At 38.4% G+C, this 22,307-nt stretch overlaps 1 protein-coding gene across 1 annotated transcript in view; it reads right to left on the reverse strand.

Annotated features, from left to right (window-relative positions):
- The window catches only part of LOC128649118 (acyl-CoA dehydrogenase family member 11-like), a 385,838-nt gene that overhangs the window by 335,178 nt on the left and 28,353 nt on the right, over positions 1-22,307 (reverse strand). The window contains 2 exon segments of the mRNA XM_053702199.1: positions 1,311-1,410; positions 6,381-6,613. Coding sequence (XP_053558174.1) covers positions 1,311-1,410; positions 6,381-6,613 — 333 coding nt within the window.

Below are 22,307 nucleotides of genomic sequence, written 5' to 3' on the forward strand. Positions count from 1 at the left end.
GTATGTGTCTGGAGCACTACATAGCAGGAAATAGTGCTGCCATTTAGTGCTCTTGCATATGGATAATAATCTTGCAAAACTGCAACCATATAGTGCTCCAGACACCTGCACACTCCTAAACGTATGTCCCTGCTTTTCAGTAACAAATACCAAGAGAATGAAGAAAATTTGATAATAGAAGTCAATGTGAGAGTTGTTTAAAATGGCTTGCTCTATCTGATGTGTGTGTCATGTCTCTAACACCACTGTAACAGCAGTTAATGAAGAGACCACCAACACCAATGAAGGTCCCCTCCCTTGATTTCTTCCCAGATCAAAGACACTCCTAGCAGCCATGTCATAGCAAGTTTTATGAAACTAAAGGGAGAACCAGCTGCTTTGACAGGTCACAAGAAATTGTTAAAGGCTTGTAATAAAGCACATAATAGATATTGCAACTTACAAATGACTTTTTGTTGCATTTAACCCTTTTGAGTGAGTTTCCCACTCTGGTGCCAACGATGGCTCAGAGCTGACGCTAGCACTCTCCCACCTTGAGGGAGATCTGGGGGCTCCAACCCGCTCCTACTCCGGCAATCGTGCCTGTATAGTGACAGGCATCTCCGGGGCTTCACGTTTTGCGTGATGACCTCACTGCGCAACATTTATTAACAAAATGACAATAATAAGTAGAGAAAAAGGGGGCATGCTGCTTAGAAGCATGTATCTCAGGCATCTAAGCAGCTACAGACCCCCAAGACCCACCGTTGGAAAGGTAATCGCCTAACCTTTCAAATAGTGTAAGTCTTGGGGATCGAGTTAAAAAAAACAATATTTCAAAAATAATAAACCCCTGTAAAATAGCTTAGCACCCAGGTGGGAAAGTGCTTAGCACTCAAAGGGTTAATTGCCACGAATTGCTAACCAGAATATTATTGACATGATTTTGGCCACACAGACTACAACTGGTAGGGTTGTTAATTCAGTGTGTGTGTACACATTTGTCATAGAGGTGCCACTATGTATGGGAATTAAAAAGGGTGAAAGGACAATAGAACAGTACAGAGTATATTTTATTTAAATAGCAACACTATAAAGTAAGTTTGGCACAAAAATTAGTTATAAATGGAATTATTTATATTACCACATTCCTTCTTCCGAACTTCTAAACAAACAATGCATAATAAAGCGAAGATTGGATAAACCCTGATAATCAAGTATTGCCTAATTATCCACGTGGTGGTAAGGAACAATCTGTAAAACTAAGCCCATAAAGTTTCAAATGGCAATAGCAAGTAGAAGAGTGGGAATAGGTCTGTAACTGTCCTTACCTCTATAACCTTGGCTGCACCATCAGTCATAGCTAGAGGACAGGTGAAAAGTCCTGAGGATGGAGCATAGAGATACAGCTTGGCCACTTGAACCACGCGGCTATATGAAGGAAGAGAAGCTTGCTAAATTTCAGTAAAATGTAGGACACATTCAAAAACAGGATTGTTAAGGTCGATCGGTAACAATAGATGCTCTCAGAAGTGAGAGACCCAGTGAACTAGATGAGATGATTAACTGGCATTATGTAAAGTGAAATACTGCAGTTTATATAATGTTGCCAACTACATGTCTACCATAAGGAATCACAAGTTATATTTGCAAATGAAGTGTATAAAAAACATAGACCTAGATATGGAGTTTGGCGTTAGCCGTGAAAACCAGCGTTAGAGGCTCCTAACGCTGGTTTTAGGCTACCTCCGGTATTTTGGAGTCACTCAAAATAGGGTCTAACGCTCACTTTTCAGCCGCGACTTTTCCATACCGCAGATCCCCTTACGTAAATTGCGTATCCTATCTTTTCAATGGGATCTTTCTAACTCCGGTATTTAGAGTCGTTTCTGAAGTGAGCGTTAGACAAAACTCCAGCCGCAGGAAAAAAGTCAGTAGTTAAGAGCTTTCTGGGCTAACGCCGGTTTATAAAGCTCTTAACTACTGTACTCTAAACTACACTAACACCCATAAACTACCTATGTACCCCTAAACCGAGGTCCCCCCACATCGTCGCCACTCGATTAAATTTTTTTAACCCCTAATCTGCCGACCGCCAACTACGTTATCCTTATGTACCCCTAATCTGCTGCCCCTAACACCGCCGACCCCTGTATTATATTTATTAACCCCTAACCTGCCCCCCACAACGTCGCCTCCACCTACCTACACTTATTAACCCCTAATCTGCCGACCGCAAAGCGCCGCCACCTACGTTATCCTTATGTACCCCTAATCTGCTGCCCCTAACACCGCCGACCCCTATATTATATTTATTAACCCCTAATCTGCCCCCCACAATGTCGCAGCCAGCTACCTACAATAATTAACCCCTAATCTGCCGACCGCAAAGCGCCGCCACCTACGTTATCCCTATGTACCCCTAATCTGCTGCCCCTAACACCGCCGACCCCTATATTATATTTATTAACCCCTAATCTGCCCCCCACAACGTCGCCTCCACCTGCCTACACTTATTAACCCCTAATCTGCCGAGCGGAGCTCACCGCTATTCTAATAAAATGTATTAACCCCTAAAGCTAAGTCTAACCCTAACACCCCCCTAAGTTAAATATAATTTACATCTAACGAAATTAATTAACTCTTATTAAATAAATTATTCCTATTTAAAGATAAATACTTACCTGTAAAATAAATCCTAATATAGCTACAATATAAATTATAATTATATTATAGCTATTTTAGGATTAATATTTATTTTACAGGCAACTTTGTATTTATTTTAACCAGGTACAAAAGCTATTAAATAGTTAAGAACTATTTAATAGCTAAAATAGTTAAAATAATTACAAATTTACCTGTAAAATAAATCCTAACCTAAGTTACAATTAAACCTAACACTAAACTATCAATAAATTAATTAACTAAACTACCTACAATTAACCTAACACTACACTATCAATAAATTAATTAAATACAATTCCTACAAATAAATACAATTAAATAAACTAGCTAAAGTACAAAAAATGAAAAAGAACTAAGTTACAAAAAATAAAAAAATATTTACAAACATAAGAAAAATATTACAATTTTAAACTAATTACACCTACTCTAAGCCCCCTAATAAAATAACAAAGACCCCCAAAATAAAAAAATGCCCTACCCTATTCTAAATAACTAAAGTTCAAAGCTCTTTTACCTTACCAGCCCTGAACAGGGCCCTTTGCGGGGCATGCCCCAAGAAGTTCAGCTCTTTTGCCTGTAAAAAAAAACATACAATCCCCCCCCCAACATTACAACCCACCACCCACATACCCCTAATCTAACCCAAACCCCCCTTAAATAAACCTAACACTAAGCCCCTGAAGATCATCATACCTTGTCTTCACCTCACCAGGTATCACTGATCCGTCCTGGCTCCAAAATCTTCATCCAACCCAAGCGGGGGCTGGCGATCCATCATCCGGTGGCTAAAGAGGTCCAGAAGAGGCTCCAAAGTCTTCATCCTATCCGGGAAGAAGAGGCGATCCGGACCGGCAACCATCTTGATCCAAGCGGCATCTTCTATCTTCATCCGATGACGACCGGCTCCATCCTGAAGACCTCCACCGCGGACCCATCTTCTTCCGGCGACGTCCAACTGAAGAATGACGGTTCCTTTAAGGGACGTCATCCAAGATGGCGTCCCTCGAATTCCGATTGGCTGATAGGATTCTATCAGCCAATCGGAATTAAGGTAGGAATATTCTGATTGGCTGATGGAATCAGCCAATCAGAATCAAGTTCAATCCGATTGGCTGATCCAATCAGCCAATCAGATTGAGCTCGCATTCTATTGGCTGATCGGAACAGCCAATAGAATGCGAGCTCAATCTGATTGGATCAGCCAATCGGATTGAACTTGATTCTGATTGGCTGATTCCATCAGCCAATCAGAATATTCCTACCTTAATTCCGATTGGCTGATAGAATCCTATCAGCCAATCGGAATTCGAGGGACGCCATCTTGGATGACGTCCCTTAAAGGAACCGTCATTCTTCAGTTGGACGTCGCCGGAAGAAGATGGGTCCGCGGTGGAGGTCTTCAGGATGGAGCCGGTCGTCATCGGATGAAGATAGAAGATGCCGCTTGGATCAAGATGGTTGCCGGTCCGGATCGCCTCTTCTTCCCGGATAGGATGAAGACTTTGGAGCCTCTTCTGGACCTCTTCAGCCACCGGATGATGGATCGCCAGCCCCCGCTTGGGTTGGATGAAGATTTTGGAGCCAGGACAGATCGGTGATACCTGGTGAGGTGAAGACAAGGTAGGATGATCTTCAGGGGCTTAGTGTTAGGTTTATTTAAGGGGGGTTTGGGTTAGATTAGGGGTATGTGGGTGGTGGGTTGTAATGTTGGGGGGGGATTGTATGTTTTTTTTTACAGGCAAAAGAGCTGAACTTCTTGGGGCATGCCCCGCAAAGGGCCCTGTTCAGGGCTGGTAAGGTAAAAGAGCTTTGAACTTTAGTAATTTAGAATAGGGTAGGGCATTTTTTATTTTGGGGGGCTTTGTTATTTTATTAGGGGGCTTAGAGTAGGTGTAATTAGTTTAAAATTGTTGTAAGATTTTTCTTATGTTTGTAAATATTTTTTTATTTTTTGTAACTTAGTTCTTTTTTATTTTTTGTACTTTAGCTAGTTTATTTAATTTTATTTATTTGTAGGAATTGTATTTAATTAATTTATTGATAGTGTAGTGTTAGGTTTAATTGTAACTTAGGTTAGTATTTATTTTACAGGTAATTTTGTAATTATTTTAACTATTTTAGCTATTAAATAGTTCTCAACTATTTAATAGCTATTGTACCTGGTTAAAATAAATACAAAGTTACCTGTAAAATAAATATAAATCCTAAAATAGCTATAATATAATTATAATTTATATTGTAGCTATATTAGGATTTATTTTACAGGTAAGTATTTATCTTTAAATAGGAATAATTTATTTAATAAGAGTTAATTAATTTCGTTAGACGTAGGAAGGGCTACCGCATAGCAAACAATGGGGCTGCGTTAGGAGCTGAACGCGGCATTTTTGCAGGTGTTTGGTTTTTTTTCAGCTCAAACAGCTCCATTGTTTCCTATGGGAGAATCGTCCACGAGCACGTTTTTGAGGCTGGCCGCTTGCGTAAGCAACTCTGGTATCGAGAGTTGAAGCTGCGTTAAAAATGCTCTATGCTCCTTTTTTGGAGCCTAACGCAGCCATTCTGTGGACTCTCAATACCAGAGTTATTTTTATGGTGCGGCCAGAAAAAAGCCGGCGTTAGTTTTTCGGGTCGTTACCGACAAAACTCCAAATCTAGCCGATAGTGTGCAATGGATACTAATGTAGAATAAATCTTCCCTTAAGAAGATGCTGCCAGACTCAGTCTCTCCAGTCAACGGAGACCAAATGCAATGTTGCAATGATGGCGTTTCACTCTTCAGGTGTCACTGAAGTCAGGAATTTTGGGAGAAAGTAAATCAAAGCATAGTGTATAATTTCCCACTAAAACGGAAAGTAGTCACAGGGAGAAGCAAGGATCCTCACAGACAGTGTATTTTTTTTTTTTTATAAAAGCACAAACAACTTCAGTTTAAAATTCTCCATATCTGTGTGTATATATGTGGAGCCTTTTAAATTGAAGCCGTTTATGTGCTTTTATTAAACTTTTTAAAATACACTTGCTGTGAGGATCCTTGCTTTTGAGTAAAATTTGTCCTGTTGAAGATTTAATAAACCTTGTTTTGGAACACATATTCATGGGAGTAATTTCTATTTAGTAGGAAATTGTCAAAAGATAATACACTATGCTTCGATTCCTTTTTCCTAAGATTCCAGCGACACCTAAAGAGTGAAGCACCACAATTACAAGCTTATACTTTTAAATGATTAATGTGTTTTCCTGGCACATGACCATTCACTTTTACATAGATCTAATGAGCATATTATTACAGCTTTACAGGAACATTAGATATGTAGTTTACATCAGATTTGTAATCTAGCAACAGAATAATTAAAAAGGGACATGAAAGTTAAAATTAAACTTTTTTGAGCAGTCAGCACACTTTAAACTTTCCAATTTATTTCTATTATCAAATTTACTTTGTTCTCTTGGCATGCCTTGCATACCTAGATAGGCTCGTGAGCATGCACATGCATTGAGTAGTTTACAGTAGCAATGTTTACAACAATGTTTAAGATTACAAATGCGGTTGCCATACAGTGCACATGGAAAGTTACCATTTTTTTGCATGTTCTATTACAATCATGACATTTTAATTTTCATGTCCGTTTAAAATATTGTCAACTAGTAGCAATATTACTTCCTTTCTACTAGACTGTCAAGCTTCAAGCAGCTAGAGATGTTTTTATTTTATTTACCTCCAGCTGGAGTATCTCCTTTCATAAGCTTCAGCAATCAGTCCTTCCTTGGCAGAAATATCCTTCATCTTTTTCCATGCTGGAGTGGTAATAATCTGATCCCCCCTGTTGCCCCAGGCATCATAATGCTGAAGTTGTGGGGGGTTCAGCTCACACTCGCGTCCCAGTGAATCAATCTCCTCTACCAGCTGGTGTCCAAATCTCTCAAAATCTTGGCTCACTTCCTCTAGAACCTGCAATGTATATTAACAAATTCTATTTCATATTTTCTCTTAGAATCTTTACACAGATTTTGTGTGAAATGCAAATTATACTAATTAGTTCCACCATAATCCAATGGAGATAAAATCTTGTTACAATATATCATACAGGCTGATCTCTGTTTTAAGAGCTTAAACAGATTCACATTACCCTCAATATCCAACTAGCTATGCATTAATTATTGCCAAGGTCATTCAAGTAAGCATAAAAGGTTTCCAAAACTTTACTTTTTTCACTCACGAATTAAATTAACCAAATCAACTAAAAAAAAACTTAAGAATTAAAATGTACCTATTTTGAATTGTAAACAAGCGTTTTTTCCGTAATAAAACAATATATTATTTTCTTGAAACAACGTCATCCAAGCCAAACCCCCTTTTACTGTGCCTTCATTACAAAATAGTGTGTCCAATCGCAATGCATTATCGTGCATATAATTAACGCATCGTTTCGTCACCCGGCGCATGTGCAATTCATTCCGGCATTTCACGCATGCGCATATTGCCGCTTTGAATCCAAATGGAACCTAATGCATCTACTGGCATAACGCATGCGCAATTCAAAAATAATATTGATTAAATAGGTATTCCATCACAGACAGGATATGGCTTGTTTACGAGCAAACCCTGCTAATGGACTTACAAATTGTTATCGCTACTTATAATTTATGACTATTATTTGGATGTCTCGTTTCAACCCACAAACTCAATCAGTAAGCTATTGTTTTGAATGTTATTATTAATTTAATTCCAAACTTGCTGCATTGAGTTTGTGTGTTGAAATAGACCTCATTTAACAGGTAAAATTGAATTATTTTTTTTGTTTTCGTTGTTTTTATGGATTAAGTAATATTTAAAAAAAATATATATTTGTAAACATTGAATTTATAAAAACAATTTGACAATTTGTTAGTCAAACATAGGAATCGATATTAATCAAAGAATCCAAATGAAAAATTCTATTATTTATTTAATTGTAAAACCTTACATTATTAATTATTTTTTTTATAATATAAGCAGTTTACATAATATAAAGATTGTTTATTACAAAAATGTAATGCAAATGCAATTATAGCAGCACATTCATTATTGTCAGTGTAATGAGCTCCTATGCACTGTTGCGAACGATCTACTAATTTTTAAAATTAAATTGGGTTATGTAGTTTTTATGTATTATTATTTTTGAATAGGTACTGTATTTTAAATTAAGTAACATCAAATATTTCAAATTTAATTTATATTTTATTATTAACAAAATATTGTATAGATATACCTTCAATGCTAAAGACATACCTAAATAAATAAGTCAATGACATTGCCAAGCTGACTGCCTATGCAGACTGCAAAGATTACAAACTGACTGCACATTACACACACACTCCAATACATACAAGCATATATATATAAGCACACACACACACACAAGTATACATATACCCATATTCACATACACACACATACAAGCATACCTGTGTAAACATACAAATACTAATATACATACAAGCATGCAAAAATAATCAAAGATTGGTAGACATATTGACATGCACATACATACATGAGTTGATCAGTACACACTTACTATAGATGCTGTTGAACTATATTCCTCCATTCCCCACTCAGAGGATATCAAAGCTATTGAATTCTTTTTGCACAACTCTACCAATTATACAACTGGCTTTCAGGAATATATTGTTAGGGTTGCCAAATTTTTGTTAACTCATAATTTCTTTAGATTTGAGGATTGTTTCTATCTCCAGAGATGTGGCATGGCTATGGGGGGTAAATTTGCCCCCTCCTATGCCAACTTATACTTAGGTTGGTGGGAGATGGTGCACATCTTTGGGGATAGAAACATTTACAGGTCCAACATAAACTTTTATAAACGGATCATAGACGATTTGTTGATGATATGGACAGGTCCCATCGATTTGATACCCAATTTTGTTGAATATTTAAATAACAATCAACTAGGTCTAAAATTCACATACGAGTATAATGTCAACAAGATAAACTATTTATGTGTGTTACTCACAGGGGGAAAGAATGGCACAATTAGTACTGGGGTATATAGAAAGCCCATTTCTGGGAACATGTTGTTACATGGTTCCAGTTGTCACCCTAGAATCATCTCATTTGCGGTGGCGAAGGGACAATATACCAGAATCAGGAGAAATTGTAGTGAGCAATCTGACTTTGAAGTTGAGGCAAACCTTTTGGAGCACAGACTCAAAGAAAGAGGATATCCCCTGAAAGATATTACAAGGGCAAGAAAGTGTGTCCAAATTGAATCAAGAGAAACTCTCCTTAAAAGGTAGAAATAAGGCTAGAAGGGACAGATTTGAAGGCAATAAATTTATAACTAAATGCAGTGCTCAGTATTCTGACATCTGTAATATTGTGAAAAAAACATTTTTCCATCTTAGTAGCAGATGATGCGTTACAATCAACTGTGTCTAAAGGTATAATGTGTTCATATAGAAAATGTTGCACCCTCGCATCTATCCTTTCTCCTACACAATTGAGACAAACTACAGAAATGTCTAGCTCATGGTTACGTCATTTGGGTATGTTCAAGTGTGGACACCGAAGATGTAAACCTTGTGACTTTGTTACAGTTACTACTAATTTTAAATCTTAAGCCACAGGGGAGGTCTTTGACATCAAATCATGCTTGAATTGTACTGCTACTGGTGTGATCTACCTCTTGACTTGCACTCAGTGCAGGGTTCAATATGTGGGTCTCACCAGTAAAGATATCAATTCTCGAATGAGGGAGCATTTCTCGACCATTACTAATGGTAAATCCACAACTCCACTTGTACAACATTTTTCCATTCACCACAACAGCAGTCTAAATACCCTTAAATGGTGTGCAATAGAGAAGGTTAGAACACCCATCAAGGGTGGTGATCTTGACCACCTTTTGGCTAAAATGGAAAGGTTTTGGATTTTTCGTTTGGGGACTCGTATCCCATCAGGCTTAAATTTGAGATATGATCTCATTAATTTTTGGTAATAGTCTAAAATGTATAGGAAAGATTGTATATAATTTAGTGTTTATATATTATATTTTTACTGTATTGTTGATAATGCATAGAATAATATATATGCATTTATCTCCTTTTTCTATTATATAATCTTTTCATTATTTCAAATTGTCATTATTTAGGAGTATTCACAATGTCTCTATCTCATTTTCTCCTATGTCTATCTATTACGATTATGTTTTTGGCATGCTATCTAATATTGATATTTAACATATACATCCTTCATATTGGGTTTGACATACATTTTATTGTTTGAGTATATGCTAGTATCGACTTGCTACTGAGATGTAATTTTGCTGAATATAGATATAGTACACATTTTTTCTAATAAAACATGGTACGTGAACTGCCCATTCTATATACGAAACACAAAGATATTTATTTGTTTCTACATATTCATCCTTGATAGATGATAGTATCTGTAATGCTTGGGAGACAATGTGTTACTTTGTTTCTGAATTAGAGGTATATTTTTGGATATGTTTATATAGCAATTCTCTTACTTTTTGGTTTTTATTTTTTGGTTTTCTAATATTGTGCATCTCACAATATATAATTGTGTATTGGAATATAAGTTTGTATACACAAATTGTGATACTATGTTATTCAGTGTTCCTGTCTCGTTAAGTGTCATTAACACGGCCATAGCGATACCTGTGGTATGGGCGTTTCTTGATTTCTTATAACCAATAGCAAAGAGTTAATTGCCTTTTAAGCTGTGTGTACAGTGTAGCACCTTATGGCTACGATTACGGCATCCAGCCGAAACGCGTAAGCCGGTGGTGCTACGCTCATCTCACGATGTGTTTCCTCCTGAAGTTTTAATCTATATCAATAAATTGGAGTTTTACTTTGGAACAAGCTGCCTCACTCTTCTTTTCAATTGTCCATACTAGTGACTTTGTTTCCAGCACGACAGATATCACAGCTGCAGGATTCGGATACCGCTCCAGCTCCATACAGCCTCAGTGACCAGCCCCGTTTTGTGACGTCATCTGCATCATCTGCGAACACAGCCGAGATTGCCTGCCATAGAGGGTGAGAGACGCCGACAAGCTCGGTGAAAGAGATCCGATAGGTCTGAGTCATAAGGTCTCTGCTTCCTGGTAAGGTTGCTTGAATATCTCCTGTTATCCTTGGGACTGTGGTTTGAATAACGTGTACGTAAGAGCATGTTTGCAGCGGTTCAACATTCAGCTATCTTTATATTTGAAATTTCTTTTGAACATTGTAACCAGGATTCCTAATAAGCCCTATCCAATCCCCCTTTTAACTTGTTCAGTACACACTCACAGAAATCCAATCATACGTACACACACACACAAGTATAGACATACTCAGATTTACATACACCCACATTCATGCCTAAAAAACAGAATTTATGCTTACCTGATAAATTACTTTCTCTTGTGATGTATCGAGTCCACGGATTCATCCTTTACTTTTGGGATATTCTCCTTCCCAACAGGAAGTGGCAAGTGACTCGATACATCACAAGAGAAAGTAATTTATCAGGTAAGCATAAATTCTGTTTTCTCTTGTAAGTTGTATCGAGTCCACGGATTCATCCTTTACTTGTGGGATACCAATACCAAAGCTTTAGGACACGGATGAAGGGAGGGAACAAGACAGGTACCTTAAACGGAAGGCACCACTGCTTGTAAAACCTTTCTCCCAAAAATAGCCCCCGAAGAAGCAAAAGTATTGAATTTGTAAAATTTGGAAAAAGTATGCAGCGAAGACCAAGTCGCTGCCTTACAAATCTGTTCAACAGAAGCCTCATTTTTAAAAGCCCATGTGGAAGCCACTGCTCTGGTAGAATGAGCAGTAATTGTTTCGGGAGGCTGCTGGCCAGCAGTCTCATAGGCCAAACTGATGATGCTTTTCAGCAAAAAGGAAAGGGAGGTAGCAGTCGCCTTCTGACCTCTCCTCTTACCAGAATAGATAACAAACAATGAAGATGTTTGTCTGAAATCCTTAGTTGCTTGTAAATAGAACTTTAAAGCACGAACCACATCAAGATTGTGTAACAGACGTTCCTTCTTTGAAGAAGGATTAGGACACAGAGAAGGAACAACAATTTCCTGGTTAATATTCTTATTAGACACAACCTTAGGAAGAAAACCAGGTTTGGTATGCAAAACTACCTTATCAGCATGGAAAACCAGGTAAGGTGAATCACACTGTAAAGCAGATAACTCTGAAACTCTTCGAGCTACCAAAAACAAAACTTTCCAAGATAAAAGCTTAATGTCTATGGAATGTAAAGGTTCAAACGGAACCCCTTGCAGAACTGAAAGAACTAAATTCAGACTCCATGGCGGAGCCACAGGTCTATAAACAGGCTTGATTCTGACTAAAGCCTGAGTAAACGCTTGAACGTCTGGTACCTCTGCCAGACGTTTGTGTAAAAGAATAGACAAAGCAGATATCTGTCCTTTTAAGGAACTAGCTGATAATCCTTTCTCCAATCCTTCTTGGAGAAAGGACAATATCCTGGGAATCCTAATCTTACTCCATGAGTAACCCTTGGATTCAAACCAAAAAAGATATTTTCGCCAAATCTTATGGCAGATTTTCCTGGTGACAGGCTTTCTAGCCTGAATCAGGGTATCAATAACCGACTCAGAGAAACCACGCTTTAATAGAATTAGGCGTTCAATTTGCAAGCAGTCAGACGCAGAGAAATTAGATTTGGATGCTTGAAAGGACCTTGTATTAGAAGGTCCTGCCTCATTGGTAATGTCCATGGTGGAACAGATGATATGTCCACTAGGTCTGCATAACAGGTCCTGCGTGGCCACGCAGGCGCTATCAGAATCACCGAAGCCCTCTCCTGCTTGATTCTGGCAACCAGACGAGGGAGGAGAGGAAACGGTGGAAAAACATAGGCCAGATTGAAGGACCAAGGCGCTGCTAGAGCATCTATCAGCACCACCTGGGGATCCCGGGACCTGGAACCGTAAAGAGGAAGTTTGGTGTTCTGACGGGACGCCATCAGATCCAATTCTGGAGTGCCCCATAGCTGAGTCAGCTGGGCAAATACCTCCGGGTGGAGTTCCCACTCCCCCGGGTGAAAAGTCTGACGACTTAGAAAATCCGCCTCCCAGTTGTCTACTCCTGGGATGTGAATTGCTGAGAGATGGCAGGAGTGATCCTCCGCCCACCTGATTATTTTGGTTACTTCCGTCATTGCTAGGGAACTCCTTGTTCCTCCTTGATGATTGACGTAAGCTACAGTCGTGATGTTGTCCGACTGAAATCTGATGAATTTGGCCGTGGCTAGCTGAGGCCATGCCTGAAGCGCGTTGAATATCGCCCTCAGTTCCAGAATGTTTATCGGGAGAAGAGTTTCTTCCCGAGACCATAAGCCCTGAGCTTTCATGGAGTCCCAGACCGCACCCCAGCCCAACAGACTGGCGTCGGTCGTTACGATGATCCACTCTGGTCTGCGGAAACACATTCCCTGAGACAGGTGATCCTGAGACAACCACCAGAGAAGAGAATCTCTGGTCCCTTGGTCCAGCTGTATTTGAGGAGACAAATCTGCATAATCCCCATTCCACTGTTTGAGCATGCATAGTTGCAGTGGTCTGAGGTGTATCCGTGCAAAAGGGACTATGTCCATTGCCGCTACCAATAATCCGATTGTCTCCATGCACTGAGCTACAGATGGCCGAGGAATGGAATGAAGGGCTCGGCAAGTGGTTAAGAGTTTTAACTTTCTGACCTCCGTCAGAAATATTTTCATTTCTACCGAGTAGGAAGGAAACTCTTGTGAGGGGGGAGAGAGAACTCTTTTTGATGTTCACCTTCCACCCATGAGACCTCAGAAAGGCCAATACAATTTCCGTGTGAGACTTGGCTCTTTGCAAAGTCGACACCTGAATTAAGATGTCGTCTAGATAAGGCGCCACTGCTATGCCCCGCGGTCTTAGCACCGCCAGGAGGGACCCTAGCACCTTTGTGAAAATTCTGGGAGCAGTGGCCAACACGAAAGGAAGAGCCACAAACTGGTAATGCTTGTCCAGAAAGGCGAACCCGAGAAACTGGTGATGACCTTTGTGGATAGGAATGTGCAGATACGCATCCTTTAAATCCACGGTGGTCATATATTGACCCTCCTGGATCATTGGTAAGATTGTCCGAATGGTCTCCATCTTGAATGATGGGACTCTGAGGAATTTGTTTAGAATTTTGAGATCCAGGATTGGTCTGAAAGTTCCTTCTTTCTTGGGAACCACAAACAGGTTTGAGTAAAAACCCAGCCCTTGTTCCGCAATTGGAACTAGGTGGATCACTCCCATTGTATGTAGGTCTTCTACACAGCATAAGAACGCCTCTTTCTTTGTCATGTCTGTAGACAGACGAGAAATGTGGAACCTTCCCCTTGGAGGGGAGTCCTTGAATTCTAGAAGATATCCCTGGGATACAATCTCTAAGGCCCAGGGATCGAGTACATCTCTTGCCCAGGCCTGAGCGAAGACAGAGAGTCTGCCCCCTACTAGATCCGGTCCCGGATCCTGGGCTACCCCTTCATTCTGTCTTAGAGGCAGCTGCAGGCTTCTTGGCCTGTTTACCCTTGTTCCAGCCCTGGTAAGGTTTCCAGGCTGACCTGGGTTGGGAAGCGTTACCCTCTTGCTTTACAGCAGGGGATGATGAAGCGAGACCGCTCCTGAAATTCCGAAAGGAACGAAAATTATTTTGTTTGTTCTTTGTCTTGAAGGACTTGTCCTGAGGGAGAGCATGGCCTTTTCCCCCAGTGATTTCTGCAATAATCTCTTTCAATTCAGGCCCGAAGAAGGTCTTTCCTTTGAAAGGGATGTTCAAGAGTTTGGATTTTGACAACACATCGGCCGACCAGGACTTTAGCCATAGCGCCCTGCGTGCTAAAATGGCGAAACCTGAGTTCTTTGCCGCTAACTTAGCTAGTTGGAAAGCGGCATCTGTGATAAAAGAATTAGCCAGCTTAAGAGCCTTAATTCTGTCCATAATGTCCTCATATGAGGTCTCCGTCTGGAGCGCATCTTCCAGCTCCTTGAACCAGAAAGCAGCTGCAGTAGTTACAGGAACAATGCACGCAATAGGTTGGAGAAGAAAACCTTGTTGAACAAAATTTTCTTAAGTAAACCCTCTAATTTTTTATCCATAAGGTCTTTGAAAGCACAACTGTCTTTAATTGGTATGGTTGTGCGTTTGGCAAGTGAAGAAACAGCCCCCTCCACCTTAGGGACCGTCTGCCACGAGTCCTGCATGGGGTCAGATATGGGGAACATTTTCTTAAAAACAGGAGGGGGAACGAAGGGAATACCTGGTCTATCCCACTCCCTAGTAACGATATCCGCAATCCTCTTAGGGACCGGAAACACATCAGTGTAAACAGGAACTTCCAGATACTTGTCCATTTTACACAATTTCTCTGGAACCACCATTGGGTCGCAGTCATCCAGAGTAACTAATACCTCCCTGAGCAATAAACGGAGGTGTTCTAGTTTAAATTTAAAAGCCAATATATCTGAATCTGTCTGAGGAGAAACCTTTCCTGAATCGGAAATTTCTCCCTCAGACAGCACATCCCTCACCCCAACTTCAGAGCGTTGTGAGGGTATATCGGATACGGCTACTAAAGCGTCAGAATGCTCATTATCTGTTCTTAAAACAGAACTATCACGCTTTGCAGGTAACACGGGCAGTTTAGATAAGAACTCTGAGAGGGTATTATTCATAACTGCCGCCAAATCTTTCAAGGTAAAAGAGTTAGACGCACTAGAGGTGCTAGGCGTCGTTTGAGCGGGCGTAAATGGTTGTGACACTTGGGGAGAGGGCTAACCTCGTTACCTTCTGTCTGAGAATCATCTTGGGCCACATTTTTAAGTGTAACAATATGATCTTTAAAGTGTATAGAAATATCAGTACAAGTGGGACACATTCTGAGAGGGGGTTCCACCATGGCTTCTAAACACATTGAACAAGGATTTTCCTTGGTGTCAGACATGTTTAACAGACTAGTAGTAAAACAAGCAGGCTTGGAAATCACTTTAATCAAGTAAAAACACACTTTGAAAAAAATGTTACTGTGCCTTTGAGATAAAAAAGGCACACAATTTTGGAAAATAGTGAAAAAATGCAGCAAATTTTTCGAAATTTTTACAGTATGTACCTAAAGCATTAGTAAGATTGCACCCCTAGCAATAAAAACGATTAACCCCTTAATGCCCAAACCGGATCGACAGTAAGCCAAAAAAACGGTTAAAAAACGTTCAGCACCTTGCCACAGCTCTGCTGTGGCCCTACCTTCCCTTAGGAACCAGATTTGTGGGGGAAAAAGCTTCTTATAGGCCCTCAAACTGTAGCAGGACCCTCCATGTGAAACAGCCTGAACTTCTAGTCAAATATAACTGCGCAACAGAGGCGCAAAATTAGGCCCCTCCCACCTCACTACGGAGCTTGTGAGGCCTAAAGAAACACTCCAAACCCAAAGGAACCTTCAAAGTGTCAAAAAAACGATATTTTCAATAAAAAAAAACGTTTGCCTTGAAAGTAGTGTCAACCAGCATAACCTAGCCCTGTTATGTAAGCTTGAAATTCCATACATAGTCTCTGAATACAGCTTACCCTTCCCTCATGGGGATATTATCAGTCTTCACTAGCATTATCACAGTCTTGTCTAGAAGAAAAAAGACTGAACATACCTTATTGCAGCCTAACCTGCAAACCGTTCCCCCCAACTGAAGTTTTCTTGCACTCCTCAGTCCTGTGTGGGAACAGCAGTGGATTTTAGTTACAACATGCTAAAATCATCTTCCTCCCTGCAGAAATCTTCATCTCCTTTCTGCTAGAGAGTAAATAGTACACACCGGTACCATTTAAAATAACAAAAACTACAATTTTTCTACCACATTCACTTTACCCTTCCGATTGCTTAGAGCCGGCAAAGAGAATGACTAGGGGGGTGGAGCTATATGGACAGCTCTGCTGTGTGCTCTCTTTGCCACTTCCTGTTGGGAAGGAGAATATCCCACAAGTAAAGGATGAATCCGTGGACTTGATACATCTTACAAGAGAAATATACACACACACTCACATACATACATACAAGCATACATATAAGCACACACACACAAGTATACTTATACCCACATTCACTTACACATACAAGCATACCTGTGTACACATACACAAATACTAAGATACAAACAATCATGGATATAAAATCAAATATTGGTAGACATATTGACATGCACATACATGAGTTGATCAGTACACATACTCACACACTCACATAAATGCAATCATACATACATACACACACACACACACACACACACACAAGTATAGACATATACAGATTGACATACACCCACATTCATGCCTAAAAATATACACATACACACACAAATATACACATACACACACTCACATAGATACAAGCATACATATAAGCACACACAATTATACTTATAAACACAGTCACATACAAGCATACCTGTGTAAACATACACAAATACTAAGATACATACAAGCATGCATATACAATTAAAGACTGGTAGACATATTGACATGCACATACACACATGAGTTGATCATTACACATACACACAAGTATAGACATAAACTGATTGACATACACCCAGATACATGCATAAAATATACACACACATGCATACATATAAATATAAAAAGGAAAACAATATACAGAGGTGCAAGATGGAAAAAAACACACAATATTCTGTACAAATGAACTAAGAACTGATACTCTCCTTTAGGTCAGACCGCAGCCTTCTTGCAGTCTCTCCCTTGTGACTGTGTATAGATAGATAGTAGTAGTAGATGGCGCTGGTCTATTGAATGATTTTCTCTAGTAAGTGAAGAGAAAAAAAGGCTTTATGCATATATTGAAGCCAATTAATATGGGTGCAGTATACTCACTCCATAAGATGAATCTTTACAGCTGAAAGGGAACGTAGCGTCAGATGGCAAGAGTTCACAGGTTCCTGGAGTCAAATACTGAATTTTCAGGTTTATCCAAAAGTGGACTATAAATGAATAGAGACCCAAATGACAAAAGTATCCAGTGTATAATTGAAAAAATGTAGTAACTTACTCCATAAATAAGGAGATTCCAGCTCAGCAAAACAAGATCTTGACAATCTTTCAACAAAGGATAAAAGGTTTAATTTTCTCAACGCGTTTCAACGTATTACACGTCTTTATCAAGAGCATACATTAAAACAAGTAAAACAGGTAAGTAAAACCAAGTATTGAGTGTTACTTGGTTTTACTTGTTTTAATGTATGCTCTTGATAAAGACGTGTAATACGTTGAAACGCGTTGAGCAAATAAAACCTTTGATCCTTTGTTGAAAGATTGTCAAGATCTTGTTTTGCTGTGCTGAGCTGGAATCTCCTTATTTATGGAGTAAGTTACTACATTTTTTCAATTATACACTGGATACTTTTGTCATTTGGGTCTCTATTCATTTATAGTCCACTTTTGGATAAACCTGAAAATTCAGTATTTGACTCCAGGAACCTGTGGACTCTTGCCATCTGACGCTACGTTCCCTTTCAGCTGTAAAGATTCATCTTATAGAGTGAGTATACTGCACCCATATTAATTGGCTTCAATATATGCATCAAGCCTTTTTTTTCTCTTCACTTACTAGAGAAAATCATTCAATAGACCAGCGCCATCTACTACTACTACTATCTATACATATAAATATACATATAAGAAAAGACAAGTATACGTATACCCACACGCACATATAAACACATATAAAACCACATCTAGAAAGAAAAATAACAATACTAAGATACATATCATGCATGTACAAACACACATCCAAGCATATATCTGTACACGTTCACATATTTTCACATATGTACATTAATAAATATAATCAATTACAAGTATAAATATACACACACATGGGCATACAAATACATATAAGTGTGTATATATATATATATATATATATATATATATATATATATACACATACACACATATATACACACACACAAATATCCACATATGTACAATAATACATATAATATATAACAATTATAAATATAAAAACACATGCACATACCACACCCATACAAGCATAAATGTTTATACATAAACACTATATTACTTAAACTAACAGACAAAGGTATACATATACACACAATTCAATACACATACAAAAAAAAATACAATTGTACAAATACACAAATAAAAAGTTAAATACAAGCATTCATATGCCAATAAAAAAGTCTATACATATTGACTTGCATTTAAAAATAAAAATATATAAAATGATTGTTCAAAACACAGACACACACTTTCATAAATACAATGATAGATATACACACAAACAAACAAGTATAGCTATACACATATCTACATACACGCACAAACATGCCTAAATATATACACATACACTCACCTACATACAATCATACATTTTAGCACACACAATTATACATATACACACATGCACAAACATAAAAGCATACCTATTAACATAATATAATGCTCAGATACATATAATCATGTGTATACACACACACACACACACACACACACACACACATATTTATACTTATACACATACACACAGTTGCAATCATACATGGGTACACAGTGACATATATCCACAGACATACAATCATACATATAATCAATAATAATTATACATATACACAAATGCACATACAAGCCAACATATGTACACATACACACAAGCATAAAAAATTAATTTAAAAAAATAAATAAATATATATATTGACGCACATACACATATACATATACATATACATATACATATATATATATATATATATATATATATATATAGTAGGCAAATGATTTCAAGCACTCTCTGGACTTTTGACATCAAAAACAAAGATTTATTGTAGTAACGTTTCTGGACCAAAACTGTCCCTTCTTCTGACAAACAAACAGTACAAAAATCAAACTTAAATAGGCCCACAAGACCCGCCCCTGTGTTGCCACCAATCACAAGTGGCCATGTGCAAAAGTCAGACCAAACCAAAATAAGGAATGGATAAATAGTGCAAAATTCAGCAAATTACAGTGTAATTATAAATGTATAAAAGTGTATTTGTATTATATTATCAATTGAGCACTGATCACGCAAATTATATTGCAGAGAAAACTTTATTGCAGGTTACAAAATATATCTGAGATTCACACCTCCAAATAGATGCGCAAAATGGATTCTCCCAAAATGAAAAACGCCCCTAACTGCTGATAGGCTCTTCAGCTCTGTCAAAACAACTCAGTCAACCGTGCCAAAGTTTACAATCAACATAGTTAATCTGCACATCGTATTCTGAACTCTCCTCAAATCATACATTATCACCACCTCCATTAAAGAGATTGCATACCGCAATCAACCTTATCCCAACCATGGGTTCAAATTGCCACAATATGTTTACATCGGCACCCTAGCTAGAAACCACACCTCTCATATTCCAATAGGTCAGGCGTGGGGACGCCTCTCCCCTTTCTTAATACCCCTGTGTTTTAACAAACCTATATATCAAGTCACTAAATACGCACACTAAGAGGTGATTCACCTAATGCCTAACTGTAAGTACCTACTTCTTTCGTGAAACGCATGTCTATAGCTACAGACAGTGGTCCGATCACCACAAAATGCAAAGAAATAAACAGTGCCATCCCCACGTCATACTTGATCCTGATAGGTGTTTGAGCCACACACCTCCTCAGTACGCTCAAGAGATAGGTTCATCCGTTACTATTGATAGGCTCAGCTGTGAATGATGTCATCCCTGTAAGACACGCCCCCGTCAATAAGACATCGTAATAACATTACATAAAGCTATTCCATACCGCAAATGTTAAAATATAATGCCTGAACACGACAATATAGTGCCGGACCCTGTCTGTAGCTATAGACATACGGTTCACAAAAGGAGTAGGTACTTACAGTTAGGCATTAGGTGAATCATCTCTTAGAGTTATTAGTTGTTTAACCCCTTAATGACAACAGCACTTTTCCATTTTCTGTCCGTTTGGGACCAAGGTTATTTTTACATTTTTGCTGCGTTTGTGTTTAGCTGTAATTTCCTCTTACTCGTTTACTGTACCCACACATATTATATACCGTTTTTCTCGCCATTAAATGGACTTTATAAACATACCATTATTTTCATCATATCTTATAATTTACTATAATTTTTTTTTATAAAATATGAGGAAAAAATGGAAAAAAAACTCACTTTTTCTAACTTTGACCCCCAAAATCTGTTACATATCTACAACCACTAAAAAACACCCATGCTAAATAGTTTCTAAATTTTGTCCAGAGTTTAGAAATACCCAATGTTTACATGTTCTTTGCTTTTTTTGCAAGTTATAGGGCCATAAATACAAGTAGCACTTTTCCAAAACCACATTTTTTTTAAAAATTAGCGCTAGTTACATTGGAACACTGATATCTTTCAGGAATCCCTGAATATCCCATGACATGTATATTTTTTTTTAGAAGACATCCCAAAGTATTGATCTAGGCCAATTTTGGTATATTTCATGCCACCATTTCACCGCCAAATGCGATCAAATAAAAAAAAAAAGTTCACTTTTTCACATTTTTTTTTTTTTACAAACTTTAGGTTTCTCACTGAAAATATTTACAAACAGCTTGTGCAATTATGGCATAAATGGTTGTAAAAAAAATTCTGGGATCCCCTTTGTTCATAAAAAGCAGACATATATGGCTTTGGAGTTGCTTTTTAGTAATTAGAAGGCCGCAAAATGCCATTGCGCACCACACGTGTATTATGCCCAGCAGTGAAGGGGTTAATTAGGGAGCATGTAGGGAGCTTTTTGGGGTAATTTTAGCTTTAGTGTAATGTAGTAGACAACCCAAAGTATTGATCTAGGCCCATTTTGGTATATTTCATACCACCATTTCACCGCCAAATGCGATAAAATAAAATAAAAAAAAAGTTAAATTTTTCCAAATTTTAGGTTTCTCACTGAAATAATTTACAAACAGTTTGTGTAATTATGGCACAAATGGTTGTAAATGTTTCTCTGGGATCCCCTTTGTTCAGAAATAGCAGACATATATGGCTTTGGCGTTGCTTTTTGGTATTTAGAAGGCCGCTAAATGCTGCTGCGCATCACATGTGTATTATGGCTAGCAGTGAAGGGGTTAATTAAGTGGCTTATAGGGTTAATTTTAGCTTTAGTGTAGAGATCAGCCTCCCACCTGACACATCATCCCCCCCTGATCCCTCCCAAACAGCTCTCTTACCTCCCCCACCCCACAATTGTCCCCACCATCTTAAGTACTGGAAGAAAGTCTGCCAGTACTAAAATAAAAGGCATCCTTTTTTAATTTTTTGTTTCCCCTTTGCATATTTACATATGCTGCTGTGTAGGATCCCCCCCAACAGCTCTCTAACCTCCCCCTCTAACTTCTTGGCAGCCATCTTGGGTACTGGCAGCTGTCTGCCAGTACCCAGTTTACAATATATAGTCTCTTTTTTATTTTTTTCTGCAGTGTAGCTGTAGTGTAGCCCAAGACCAACCCACACCCCCTCCCAGATCCCTTGGATTACTTTTTTGGGGCATTTCTT

The sequence above is a fragment of the Bombina bombina genome, chromosome 2 (genome assembly GCF_027579735.1).
Source record: "Bombina bombina isolate aBomBom1 chromosome 2, aBomBom1.pri, whole genome shotgun sequence".
Classification (NCBI taxonomy): Eukaryota; Metazoa; Chordata; class Amphibia; order Anura; family Bombinatoridae; genus Bombina; species Bombina bombina.